This window comes from Haliotis rufescens, unplaced genomic scaffold (assembly GCF_023055435.1).
Source record: "Haliotis rufescens isolate VD_foot unplaced genomic scaffold, xgHalRufe1.0.p SCAF_127, whole genome shotgun sequence".
Taxonomy (NCBI): Eukaryota; Metazoa; Mollusca; class Gastropoda; order Lepetellida; family Haliotidae; genus Haliotis; species Haliotis rufescens.
Genome location: NW_025963810.1, coordinates 42941 through 57781, shown reverse-complemented (window position 1 = coordinate 57781; position 14841 = coordinate 42941). Strand labels below are relative to the sequence as shown.

The 14841-nt window shown below is 46.5% G+C and overlaps 1 protein-coding gene and 1 long non-coding RNA gene across 3 annotated transcripts; one reads left to right on the top strand and one right to left on the bottom strand.

Moving 5' to 3' along the window:
* The first annotated feature begins 3310 nt into the window (after nucleotides 1–3310).
* Nucleotides 3311–14556, top strand: LOC125371698. 2 transcript variants are annotated; one of them, XM_048394015.1, is made up of 3 exons: nucleotides 3311–3554; nucleotides 4141–4204; nucleotides 14136–14556. In XM_048394015.1, exons 1-3 carry the CDS (start codon nucleotides 3346–3348, stop codon nucleotides 14151–14153), a joined length of 291 nt encoding a protein of 96 aa, XP_048249972.1. In that variant the 5' UTR covers nucleotides 3311–3345; the 3' UTR covers nucleotides 14154–14556. The 2 variants fall into 2 exon arrangements, with proteins under 2 accessions (XP_048249972.1, XP_048249971.1); XM_048394014.1 differs by having other exon boundaries at nucleotides 3311–3566.
* On the bottom strand, nucleotides 11767–12128 carry LOC125378568. Its single transcript, XR_007220301.1, has 2 exons — nucleotides 12039–12128; nucleotides 11767–11978 (listed from the first exon to the last, which is right to left on the bottom strand). It is a non-coding gene; the product is annotated as an uncharacterized LOC125378568 (long non-coding RNA).
* Nucleotides 14557–14841: the final 285 nt, after the last annotated feature.

Sequence of the window (14841 nt, the reverse complement as noted above, 5' to 3'; positions counted from 1 at the left end):
GACGTCCCCTTCCCACCTCACCACCCATATTGGCAGTGGAAGATGGACGTCCCCTTCTCACCTCACCACCCGTATTGGCAGTGGAAGATGGACGTCGCCTTCCCACCTCACCACCCGTATTGGCAGTGGAAGATGGACGTCCCCTTCCCACCTCACCACCCGTATTGGCATTGGAAGATGGACGTCCCCTTCCCACCTCACCACCATTGGCAGTGGAAGATGGACGTCCCCTTCCCATCTCACCACCCGTATTGGCAGTGGAAGATGGACGTCCCCTTCCCACCTCACCACCCGTATTGGCAGTGGAAGATGGACGTCCCCTTCTCACCTCACCACCCGTATTGGCAGTGGAAGATGGACGTCCCCTTCTCACCTCACCACCCGTATTGGCAGTGGAAGATGGACGTCCCCTTCCCACCTCACCACCCGTATTGGCAGTGGAAGATGGATATCCCCTTCCCACCTCACCACCCGTATTGGCAGTGGAAGATGGACGTCCCCTTCCCACCTCACCAACCGTATTGGCAGTGGAAGATGGACGTCCCCTTCCCACCTCACCACCCGTATTGGCAGTGGAAGATGGACGTCCCCTTCCCACCTCACCACCATTGGCAGTGGAAGATGGATGTCCCCTTCTCACCTCACCACCCGTATTGGCAGTGGAAGATGGACGTCCCCTTCTCACCTCACCACCCGTATTGGCAGTGGAAGATGGACGTCCCCTTCTCACCTCACCACCCGTATTGGCAGTGGAAGATGGACGTCGCCTTCCCACCTCACCACCCGTATTGGCAGTGGAAGATGGATATCCCCTTCTCACCTCACCACCCGTATTGGCAGTGGAAGATGGACGTCCCCTTCCCACCTCACCACCATTGGCAGTGGAAGATGGACGTCCCCTTCTCACCTCACCACCCGTATTGGCAGTGGAAGATGGACGTCCCCTTCTCACCTCACCACCCGTATTGGCAGTGGAAGATGGACGTCCCCTTCCCACCTCACCACCCGTATTGGCAGTGGAAGATGGACGTCCCCTTCCCACCTCACCAACCGTATTGGCAGTGGAAGATGGACGTCCCCTTCCCACCTCACCACCCGTATTGGCAGTGGAAGATGGACGTCCCCTTCCCACCTCACCACCATTGGCAGTGGAAGATGGACGTCCCCTTCTCACCTCACCACCCGTATTGGCAGTGGAAGATGGACGTCCCCTTCTCACCTCACCACCCGTATTGGCAGTGAAAGATGGACGTCCCCTTCTCACCTCACCACCCGTATTGGCAGTGGAAGATGGACGTCGCCTTCCCACCTCACCACCCGTATTGGCAGTGGAAGATGGATATCCCCTTCTCACCTCACCACCCGTATTGGCAGTGGAAGATGGACGTCCCCTTCCCACCTCACCACCCGTATTGGCAGTGGAAGATGGACGTCCCCTTCTCACCTCACCACCCGTATTGGCAGTGGAAGATGGACGTCCCCTTCTCACCTCACCACCCGTATTGGCAGTGGAAGATGGACGTCCCCTTCCCACCTCACCACCCGTATTGGCAGTGGAAGATGGATATCCCCTTCCCACCTCACCACCCGTATTGGCAGTGGAAGATGGACGTCCCCTTCCCACCTCACCAACCGTATTGGCAGTGGAAGATGGACGTCCCCTTCCCACCTCACCACCCGTATTGGCAGTGGAAGATGGACGTCCCCTTCCCACCTCACCACCATTGGCAGTGGAAGATGGACGTCCCCTTCTCACCTCACCACCCGTATTGGCAGTGGAAGATGGACGTCCCCTTCTCACCTCACCACCCGTATTGGCAGTGGAAGATGGACGTCCCCTTCTCACCTCACCACCCGTATTGGCAGTGGAAGATGGACGTCGCCTTCCCACCTCACCACCCGTATTGGCAGTGGAAGATGGATATCCCCTTCTCACCTCACCACCCGTATTGGCAGTGGAAGATGGACGTCCCCTTCTCACCTCACCACCCGTATTGGCAGTGGAAGATGGACGTCCCCTTCTCACCTCACCACCCGTATTGGCAGTGGAAGATGGACGTCCCCTTCCCACCTCACCACCCGTATTGGCAGTGGAAGATGGACGTCCCCTTCCCACCTCACCAACCGTATTGGCAGTGGAAGATGGACGTCCCCTTCCCACCTCACCACCCGTATTGGCAGTGGAAGATGGACGTCCCCTTCCCACCTCACCACCATTGGCAGTGGAAGATGGACGTCCCCTTCTCACCTCACCACCCGTATTGGCAGTGGAAGATGGACGTCCCCTTCTCACCTCACCACCCGTATTGGCAGTGGAAGATGGACGTCCCCTTCTCACCTCACCACCCGTATTGGCAGTGGAAGATGGACGTCGCCTTCCCACCTCACCACCCGTATTGGCAGTGGAAGATGGATATCCCCTTCTCACCTCACCACCCGTATTGGCAGTGGAAGATGGACGTCCCCTTCCCACCTCACCACCATTGGCATTGGAAGATGGACGTCCCCTTCTCACCTCACCACCCGTATTGGCAGTGGAAGATGGACGTCCCCTTCTCACCTCACCACCCGTATTGGCAGTGGAAGATGGACGTCCCCTTCCCACCTCACCACCCGTATTGGCAGTGGAAGATGGACGTCCCCTTCTCACCTCACCACCCGTATTGGCAGTGGAAGATGGACGTCCTCTTCCCACCTCACCACCCGTATTGGCAGTGGAAGATGGATATCCCCTTCTCACCTCACCAACCGTATTGGCAGTGGAAGATGGACGTCCCCTTCCCACCTCACCACCATTGGCAGTGGAAGATGGATATCCCCTTCTCACCTCACCAACCGTATTGGCAGTGGAAGATGGACGTCCCCTTCTCACCTCACCAACCGTATTGGCAGTGGAAGATGGACGTCCCCTTCTCACCTCACCACCCGTATTGGCAGTGGAAGATGGACGTCCCCTTCCCACCTCACCACCCGTATTGGCAGTGGAAGATGGACGTCGCCTTCCCACCTCACCACCCGTATTGGCAGTGGAAGATGGATATCCCCTTCTCACCTCACCAACCGTATTGGCAGTGGAAGATGGACGTCCCCTTCCCACCTCACCACCATTGGCAGTGGAAGATGGATATCCCCTTCTCACCTCACCAACCGTATTGGCAGTGGAAGTTTGACGTCCCCTTCTCACCTCACCACCCGTATTGGCAGTGGAAGATGGACGTCCCCTTCTCACCTCACCACCCGTATTGGCAGTGGAAGATGGACGTCCCCTTCCCACCTCACCACCCGTATTGGCAGTGGAAGATGGACGTCCCCTTCTCACCTCACCACCCGTATTGGCAGTGGAAGATGGACGTCCCCTTCTCACCTCACCACCCGTATTGGCAGTGGAAGATGGACGTCCCCTTCTCACCTCACCACCCGTATTGGCAGTGGAAGATTGACGTCCCCTTCTCACTTCACCACCCGTATTGGCAGTGGAAGATGGACGTCCCCTTCCCACCTCACCACCCGTATTGGCAGTGGAAGATGGACTACTACCTCCTTGTACAGTTTAGGTACTTCGACAGGTGCCGTCAGTACATTAAACTCTCTCTGTTCAGTTAAAGCCCCACGGCTGTTCTTATCTCTATCCATGACAGCGTCACCCCCACACATTAGCAAAGTCTTGGCATGCTCACGGAAAGCCCATCTCCCCGACATGCAGCACTGATAAACACCAAAAGCAGCCCTGCAGATTAAAAAAGACCATTGACTACTTTGGAAACTTCTAAATGAATCTTTTTAAGCATGTGATAGTCTTCGACATTTCTGAATTATCTCCCCTAGCAGATAAAATGCTGTTTCTATTTCTATCCCCCTAAAGCCCTTAATAAAGGTGTAAAACATTGTTTTCTTATGGTATTGAAAAAAACACTTCTATGTATGTGAATTTAATCCCTTACTGTACCTAACAACTGAAAACTGTCAATAAAATTGAAAGTTTATGAAGTGGCCTCATTAAAAGACAAATGCTTGAATTTGGAAAGGTTAGCCACCAAAATCATTTAACATTGAGCACTTTTATTCCCTGCAAGTATTTCAGAGTCTGGCCAAAGGAATAAATAGATTCAAGTGTTATTACCTTTTACCTTTTGGTTTCAGGGAACTCTCATCCTCCTTGGGGGTGTTTTCCTTCCTTGGCCTTAACAGACGGTACAGCTCACTTGTAAGTGTTTGAACTCGCTGGACACCAGCCACCCCTACACTGCACACTTTCTTGTGGAGCTCAGTTGTCGACCTGACAGTTTTTGGCACTTTAAAGTTGCTTTGCTTTTCTTTGGGGACTTTTTTGCCTGTATTCCAAGCATTTATGTGGTGCTTTAAAAGATGTTTTCAAATTCTTTCGCTGTCTCCCCATGTTTCCGGTGTAGGTCCAAGATGCTGACACAATGATTATTGGTTCACGCTCGTCACACCGAAGACCCGGGTTCGAATCCCGACATGGGTACAATGTGTGAAGCCCATTTCTGGTGTCCCCCGCCGTGATATTGCTGGAATATTGCTAAAAGCGGCGTAAAACCAAACTCACTCACTCACTCACTCAACATTGGTTCTTGCGCGCCAATAGATAAAATACAAAAAATTGACCTGTCATTTATATATTGGACTCTGTAAATAATGTAGGGGTACCAGTCCCGGGTTAGTCCCACCCACGTAGCCGGTCGGGTAATCCGAGGTAATCTGGATTAAGGGATTAAGGGTAGTATGCCGACTATCGTCTATTCTGGTGAAAGGGACCCTGGTGAATTCATGTCAGCCAGTTATCAATTACTCCGACTGATAAGCTGAGTGAACACATTTTATATTGATTATAGATTAATTCATTTTTAGTGAGCGGATTTCTTCAATTTGAGTATAAGTATGTGATGTCATAGACTACTGCATAGCATAGCAATATGGCAAACACACAAGTGCCTCGCTATATTCCAAACAATCATGAAGGACAGTATTTGGTGTAGTTGGCCTACAAATTTAGTTTTATGTCCAGAAACGGAGACAGAATCCACTGGCGTTGTTGTATGAGATCATGCCATTCCACAACCAACACCCTGAACAACCTTGGCCATCAACAACTGCCACAATCATCTCAACTGCCAGTACCAATGCTAACCTCTTCAAGATTCTGGGCGGTTGGGTAGCCTAGTGGTTAAAGCATTCGCTCGTCACGCCGAAGACCCGGGGTCTGGTGTCCCCGCCGTGATATTGCTGGAATATTGCTAAAAGCGGCGTAAAACCTCAGTTACTCACTCACTCTTCAAGATTCTAGACTCTATAAAGACAGAACAGTCTTTCCTTGAAGTTACCGTTCTTCAGCTCGAAGCAGGTGGTACAAGCCATGTGCAGACAAAGAAATCCCGACAACTTGGACATGACCTTGACCCTTACAAAAAACAGTTTGTTGCTGGGGAGAACAGCGCTGTAGAGAACTCGATGCCATCCACATTGAACTGGGTACTGATCTTAATGAATTGAAGAATGAAGAAATGAATTAAAAGAATTTTTATTGATGTATATATGTATATAAATGTATATCATGTCAATTTCGGGGTTACTTCATGCAGACTATAGTCGAAATATCAAAGAAGCACAAGCTAATCTAAACATGCAGATTATCTGTCGGCATATCAAAAACACTGGCTAATGGGACGACCCCACCAGTCCACCAGTTCCAGAAAGCTCACTGAGTCCAGCATATAATGCGACGTCTCGTCTGTCTGTCCGTCCCCCACATACAATGCGACATCTCATCTGTCCGTCCGTATGTCCCCCGCATATAATGCGACATCTCGTCTCTCCGTCCGTCTGTCTGTCCCCCGCATACAATGCGACATCTCGTCTCTCCGTCCGTCTGTCCCCCGCATATAATGCGACATCTAGTCTCTCCGTCCGTCTGTCCCCGCATATAATGCGACATCTCATCTCTCCGTCCGTCTGTCCCCCGCATATAATGCGACATCTCATCTCTCCGTCCGTCTGTCACCCGCATATAATGTGACATCTCGTCTCTCCGTCCGTCTGTCTGTCCCCAGCATATAATGCAACATCTCGTCTCTCCGTCTGTCCGTATGTCCCCCGCATATAATGTGACATCTCATCTCTCCGTCCGTCTGTCCCCCGCATATAATGCGACATCTAGTCTCTCCGTCCGTCTGTCCCCGCATATAATGCGACATCTAGTCTCTCCGTCTGTCCGTCCGTCCCCTGCATATAATGCGACATCTCGTCTGTCCATCCGTCCCCCGCATATAATGCGACATCTCATCTCTCCGTCCGTCTGTCCCCCGCATATAATGCGACATCTCGTCTCTCCGTCCGTCTGTCCCCCGCATATAATGCGACATCTCATCTCTCCGTCTGTCCGTCCGTCCCCTGCATATAATGCGACATCTCGTCTGTCCATCCGTCCCCCGCATATAATGCAACATCTCGTCTCCCCCCAGTCCGTCCGTCTGTCCCCCGCATAAAATGCGACATCTCGTCTCTCCGTCCATCCGTAATTAAAACTCACCATGTTTTTCAATATTTGGTGCTGACTTTTTTAACAAGATGACTTGTGCTTTATGTGAGCACAGATATTTTCAAGTAGGTGACATTTGGTGCGGAACGGGGGTTGGTGTGTTCAGCTTCCTGTACTAGGAAAACGAGCCAGCTGACCTAGGCAAAATTGGTGTTTTTATTGCAGCTTTAAGGCCAGCCTGTGCATACATGAACATGTAATAGCTTTTGAATGCCTAGTTATTTTTAAAAGAAATATAACGTTACTATAGAAGCCTATGCGAAAACATTTGGTTGTTTGTTACCGAAAGTCGTTCCTTTGAGATGGGTCTTGTGGTCAAACAGACCAGATACACCACAGCATGGGTAGGTTTTATCTACAGGGTGTCTTAAGGGTGATTTGTGCTGGTTCTGCTAAAAGTTATTTTCTGGAAATGGGGGTGGTCGGGTAGCCTAGTGGTTAAAGCGTTCGCTCTTCATGCCGAAGACCCGGGTTCGATTCCCGACATGGGTACAATGTGTGAAGCCCATTTCTGGTGTCCCCTGCTGTGATATTGCTGGAATATTGCTAAAAGCGGCGTAAAACCATACTCAACCACTCAATCACTCACTCACTCTCTGGAAATGGTCAATGTTGGTGGCACGTGGTCCTGTGCACAGCGCACAAATCACTAATCAGGTGAAGTTAAGCAAGATGGATGGGTGACCACGTTAAGCAGCTTGACTCCTGAGAGTTTCTAGGGCTTCGGTCCTGCCCCACACTGAAGCACATGTAGCACATGTGGCGTCTCCTTGTCAAGTGACTTTGTTAGAAATGTGCCACTGTTCACCCAGCAGTGAGTGGGTACCCGGTAGGATGAGACTGTAATGTGCCTCTGTTCACCCAGCAGTGAGTGGGTACCCGGTAGGATGGTAATGTGGCTGTTAACCTTCTAGCGCCTCACAGGCAGCTTGGGTTGTATACTCCTCAGGGAGCTGAGAATGAAAATCAGTGAACACTGATCCATTGACTGGGGTAATAATGTAAGCGCCATGAGCACACGAGCTGGGGGATCCACCCTTGCCCCCATACATCATGACATGTGATGGTGTCGTGTGTACATTGAGATTTCAGGGTGTCTAAAGCGTGGTTTGTGTTGTTTCTGGTGTAAGTCATTCTCTGGAGATGGTGTCTAGTGGTCAAAAGACCAGATACATCACAACATGGGTAGATTTAGATTTCAGGGTGTCTGAAGGGTGGTTTGTATTGTTTCTGGTGTAAGTCCTTCTCTGGAGATGGTGTCTAGTGGTCAAAAGACCAGATACATCACAACATGGGTAGATTTAGATTTCAGGGTGTCTGAAGGGTGGTTTGTATTGTTTCTGGTGTAAGTCATTCTCTGGAGATGGTGTCTAGTGGTCAAAAGACCAGATACATCACAACATGGGTAGATTTAGATTACAGGATGTCTTAAGCATGTGTTTTTGGTTTCGGGTTAATGGCAATGTCTGGAAATGGTCAAGTGGTGAAATAGACTGGTATTGTGACCAGATCCATCATCAAAGCATGGGTAGATTTAGATTACAGGGTGTGTGAAGGGTGGTTTATGTGTTTTCTGGTTAAAGTCATTCTCTTGAGATGAATCAGATGGTCAGAAGAGACTGTATTCTGACCAGATACATTATTGCATGTGTAGATATAGATTTCAGGGTGTCTTAAGGAGTGTTTACATAGCTTCAGGTTAAACACATTCTTCTCGAAAGTGAAAAATAGACTTTACTCTGACTCGATACATCATGACATTGGTAGATCTAGGCTACAGAGTGTCTTCGATTACAGGGCATTGTGAGAGTGGTTTGCATGCGCACGCACACATACGCACGCATGCACGCACACATGCACACACACACACACACACACACACACATTCAGAGCAAATTACATTTATAGTGAACAGGTTTATAACGAATTGACGGATATACCGACCTGTCCCAGTCATTGACTGATTGTTATAATCCTGGAAATATGTGCAATATAAATAGCCTAGTAGTAGTAGTAGTAGTAGTAGTAATAGTATTGTACGTTTTAGTGTAATCGTATGGACTTTTATTAGATCAAACACTTGACCCTTGTAGTACTATCTTGGCCGAAGTATCATGTGTTGTATATTTTAGTGTTATCGTAAGGATTTTTATTAGCTGAGCCTACTAGACTGAACAGCACATCACTTGATGCGGGCTTGGGGTCAGTGGCTAAACTTGCAGACTGTGCATTTAGCTTTCATCTTGCTCTTAATCTACCTGCATGGTAACCAATAGTTTCAGTGTACTCTCTTTGTTGCAAAGTTTGAGATTAAAGATTTTGTACATGTGTCAACTGTTTGTGTAATTCTGTTGGAATCAAACGTCTGAAGACAGGACAAAAAGTCCTTGGTTTGATTCCTCACATATTAGGTCCGGCATATAATGGGGGGGGGGGGGGGGAGAAGTTGTGTGTGTAATATAGTCGACGCCTTGTCTGTCCGTCCTTCTGTAATCATTTCATTTCTGGAGCACAACTAAAAAAATCTGATATATTTTACAACAAAACTTGGCAGAAATATCAAACAGATCCAGAAGTGGTGCCTTTTAATGTTTACGGATTTTGGCCATTTTTTAGTTTTTCTCGGTTTCCATGGAAACAGTATGGACTTAGTCTCTAAAGGTGGGATGAATTTTGTTTCCGGGGCACAGCTCAAAAACTGTCCGATATTTTCAGCGAAACTTGCCAGATGTGTCAAACAGATCCTGAAGTGGTGCCTTTTCCTATTTGCGGATATTTGGCATTTTTAATTTTCTCGATTTCCCTGGAAACAAGTTAGACTTAGTCTCAAAAAGGGTGGGGGTCGGTGTCGTTTCCAGAGCACAACTTGAAAACTGTGAAAGACTTTTCATCCAAACCTGGTACATGTATTAACCATTGGCTGAAGTGGTGCCTTTTGCTATTTAGAAGTTTATCAAAATTTGATATTTCACTGTTTCCTGTGGAAACAAATAAAACTTAGCTGAAAAGGAGGTTGGTGTCATTTCCGGGGCAGAACTGAAAAGCTTTTCAAAATTTTTAATCCAAAATTTGTACGTATATGAATATAGGGCTAAAGTGGTGCCTTTTGCTGTTTTATATGAAATTAAAGATATTAATGTTTCCTGTTTCCATGGCAACAAGTTTAACTTTGACTCTGTTCATAGTAGTGTGGTTGACCGGACCATATCTCTAAAACGAATAGGTATTCTTTCTTGAAACTGCACACACAGAGACCAGGTTGCCAAACGGTGCCATTTGCTACTTATGGGTGTTTAGAATTTATATCTTTTCCGTTTCCATGGCAACAACTTTGAAATTCAAAGTTCCGAATCACAATTCCATGGTATTGTTTTGATAGCTCGATAACTAATCTTGTATATGGACAGTCTGATTAGATAGAAGTTCTCTCATCAAGTTGGACTTAAAGATGATTAGTTCATTGCTGGGACATTGCTGGGACATTGAGACATTCCTGGAACATGGCTTGAACATTGCTGGGACATTGAGACATTCCTGGAACATTCCTGGAACATTGAGACATTCCTGGAACATTGCTGGGACATTGAGACATTCCTGGAACATTGCTGGGACATTGCTGGGACATTGAGACATTCCTGGAACATGGCTTGAACATTGCTGGGACATTGAGACATTCCTGGAACATTGCTGGGACATTGAGACATTCCAGGAACATTGCTGGGACATTGAGACATTCCTGGAACATTGCTGGGACATTGAGACATTGCTGGAACATGGCTTGAACATTGCTGGGACATTGAGACATTCCTGGAACATTGCTGGGACATTGAGACATTCCTGGAACATTGCTGGGACATTGAGACATTCCTGGAACATTGCTGGGACATTGAGACATTCCTGGAACATTCCTGGAACATTGAGACATTGCTGGAACATTCCTGGAACATTGCTGGGACATTGCTGGGACATTGAGACATTCCTTGAACATTTCTTGAACATTCCTGGAACATTGCTGGGACATTGAGACATTCCTGGAACATTGCTGGGACATTGAGACATTCCTGGAACATTGCTGGGACATTGAGACATTCCTGGAACATTGCTGGGACATTGAGACATTCCTGGAACATTCCTGGAACATTGAGACATTGCTGGAACATGGCTTGAACATTGCTGGGACATTGAGACATTCCTGGAACATTGCTGGGACATTGAGACATTCCTGGAACATTGCTGGGACATTGAGACATTCCTGGAACATTCCTGGAACATTGAGACATTGCTGGAACATTCCTGGAACATTGCTGGGACATTGCTGGGACATTGAGACATTCCTTGAACATTTCTTGAACATTCCTGGAACATTGCTGGGACATTGAGACATTCCTGGAACATTGCTGGGACATTGAGACATTGCTGGGACATTGAGACATTCCTGGAACATTGCTGGGACATTCCTGGAACATTGCTGGGACATTGCATGGACAAGTGACTTAAAGTCATACTCACTCACGGAGATCTAGTTTTTCACGAGCTGTGAACATTTGGTTCTTAGCTGAACTTGGAGGGCATCATCTGAAGTGCTTTTACATGGCACTGAAATCTACCAATACCATGGTGGAATTAATGGATTGATAACAATCAGTTTGTCTATTTAAGATTCAAATTCTGCCCAGTTTGTGTTCAGCACACAAGTTATATAGGACTGTCTTGTTATACCCCTGTTTAGAAGTAAATCGGGGGTATATAGCAATCCGTCTGTTCCTCCTTCCGTCCGTCCGTCCTTCCGTCCGAGCTTTTGTACGGCCCATAACATTTTAACCATGCACCCTAGCTTCACCAATTGCTACACACATTTACCACAATGAGTACTTGTGCCTTTTGCTAGTTTGAAGATTCTGAATTTTTTAATTTTTGCTGTTTCCATGGAAACATTAGAAACTTAAACTTTTAGGGTGGGTGTTTTGTATGGCCCATATCTTTTTAACCATGCACCCTAGCTTCACCAAACGTGCTACACCCATGTACCACAATGAGTACTTGTGCCTTTTGCTAGTTTGAAGATTCTGAATTTTTTAATTTTTGCCGTTTCCATGGACACATTAAGAAACATCAAAAATGTATTATGTGCTGAGCATTGATTATCCCACACTAGATTGAAATATATTTGCAAAAACATGTGTTCATTTCAAACATAATGCATCCTCATGGGGTTTACAAAGGAAAGGGCAGTTCCTCTGACTTAAAGCAACAGGTACATTTCATTAATTAACAAACTATTTACTATTTGTTGTTGACCAACGGGGATAACAGGGGTATGTGAGCTTTACTCACTTCTTTCTTGTTATCTTTCTGTTCCCCTGAAGATTTTCACACTAATTTTGAAAGAGAGGAAACCCTGAGGCCTCCTTTTCTTGTTGACCTCGGGGCGGTCGGGTAGCCTAGTGGTTAAAGCGTTCGCTCGTCACTCACTCTTGTTGACCTCAATACACAAAACACAAATGACTCCATCATTAATTAACCTCGAGGTAGTTTTTCACCAAGTGGATATTTCTTCTTACCGGGAAGCCATTCGTTGTCAACCAGGAGTTTTTATGTTGGAGTGCATTTTCTGAAATTTAATGTTCATGATGTCTATGGTGTAGTGTGGTGCTGGGTGGATTTTGAGTGAATGTCAAGGTCAACAGAGGTCGTCATTCCCCAATGGGTGGGATTGTTTCTCATGCTATCTGTCATTGGTTTGCCTTATCCTGACTAGATTATTTACAGGCGGTCAACAAAATAGCTAGGATATTGAGCACTCACTCACACACCCAATGACCCCTTCACTGACCCTAAACCACCCATCCATCCATCCATCCATCCATCCACTCAACCATTCACTCACCTACTCACCCACCCAGTCACCCCTTAACTCGCCTACACCCCCATCCACTCACCCGTTCACTCACCCATCCACCCACCACTTAACTCACCCACCCCCAACCCACCTATCCACCCTACCACGCCTCACTTACCCATCCACCAACTCATTCACCCCTTCACCCACCCACCCATTCACTTCTTCACTCTCCAATATCATCTGGGTGGATGAGTGATTTTTTACCTGGGTAGATGGGTGATTGTTTACCTGGGTTGATGGGTGATTGTTTACCTGGGTAGATGGGTGATTGTTTACCTGGGTAGATGGGTGATTGATTGCCTGGGTAGATATGTGATTGTTTACCTGGGTAGATGGGTGATTGTTTACCTGGGTAGATGGGTGATTGATTGCCTGGGTAGATATGTGATTTTTTACCTGGATAGATTGGTGATTGTTTACCTGGATAGATGTGTAATTGTTTACCTGGATAGATGGGGTGATTGTTTACCTGGATAGATGGGGTGATTGTTTACCTTGATGGATGGGTGATTGTTTACCTGGATAGATGGAGTGATTGCTTACCTTGATGGATGGGTGATTGTTTACCTGGATAGATGGGGTGATTGCTTACCTGGGTGGATGGGTGATTGTTTACCTGGATAGATGTGTAATTGTTTACCTGGATAGATGGGGTGATTGTTTACCTGGATAAATGGGGTGATTGTTTACCTGGATAGATGGGGTGATTGCTTACCTTGATGGATGGGTGATTGTTTACCTGGATAGATGGGTGATTGTTTACCTGGATAGATGGGGTGATTGTTTACACAAACTCAGGCCTCAAAGTTGCCACTAAAACAGTCGCCAATTCGACCTAAATTTCAAATTTGTCTACTGTCTACAATTCAGAGGTAGCCAAATGACTACCATGAAAAATATCTTGTGACGACTAAATTCTATTGCTTCACATTTGAAGGCACAAAGATATATAATAGGTGATTGTGGAAAACATGTCTGCTAATAATTGTACTTCCGTATAATTCCTCCTTAAGTCGACAATAAACAGAAATACATAAATATTAATGTAATTAGTATTTTATTTCAGTTGACAAGGTTCATTTGATAAGCAAGGATATACCTAAATAATCTAGTAATGTAAATTGCATAATTGTTTGAGTCACAAATAACAAAAATCAAGTTGTCTCCACTATTATACAATTTCAAGACTAGTGCTATGACTTGTACATATTATAATACTCATTTGATAAAAGATAAATTCAAATGCTTTTGGCTACCTACAATATTGGCTTGACTTCTTGACTTTACCAATGGCTACCTGGAAAAAAATGCTTGTAGCCTAAAGGCTACTTGGTAGAAATTTAAACTTTGAGGCCTGGTACTGATTGTCCAGAACAGTTTTACATGCCCTTTGGAGTGTTCAAATTAAGCATGAAAGTCAAGGGGTCTTTGTCATAACCCTAATGGTTAGATAACATTTTTCCATACTGATATTTGTGCATTTTAGAAGAATGAGTATGCACAGTAAGTGTTGATATGTGTTAATATGTATACATATTCTAAAAACTAGTGAAAACTGTACTGGAGGCCGCCTGGCCCAATAAACTTCCGTTATTCTGTTATACTGTTATTCTGTTATTCAGTATTGAAGAAGAGAAACATGTTTGCTCAGGTCTAAGATTCAAATTCTCATTTCAGGTCTTGCCTGATGACTAGTTCATGTCTACCTGATGACACAGCTCCATGCCTGTGAACTCCCAATACCATGCTGTGGCCATGCCATGCTGTGCTGTGCCCCGCCGTGCCATGCCCTGCTGTGCCCTGCTGGGTAGGCTCCCCTTTTAGAGTCTTGGGGTTAGGGAACAAGGGATAGGGTACAATGCCCCTTTTAGAGTCTTGGGGTTAGGGAACCAGGGATAGGGTACAATGCCCCTTTAAGAGTCTTGGGGTTAGGGAACCAGGGATAGGGTACAATGCTCCTTTTAGAGTCTTGGTGTTAGGGAACCAGGGATAGAGTACAATGCCACTTTTAGAGTCTTGGTGTTAGGGAACCAGGGATAGGGTACAATGCCCCTTTTAGAGTCTTGGGGTTAGGGAACCAGGGATAGGGCACAATGCCCCTTTTAGAGTTTTGGGTTTAGGGAACCAGGGATAGGGCACAATGCCCCTTTTAGAGTCTTGGGGTTAGGGAACCAGGGATAGGGCACAATGCCCCTTTTAGAGTTTTGGGTTTAGGGAACCAGGGATAGGGCACAATGCCCCTTTTAGAGTCTTGGTGTTAGGGAACCAGGGATAGGGTACAATGCCCCTTTTAGAGTCTTGGGGTTAGGGAACCAGGGATAGGGTACAATGCCCCTTTAAGAGTCTTGGTGTTAGGGAACCAGGGATAGGGTACAATGCCCCT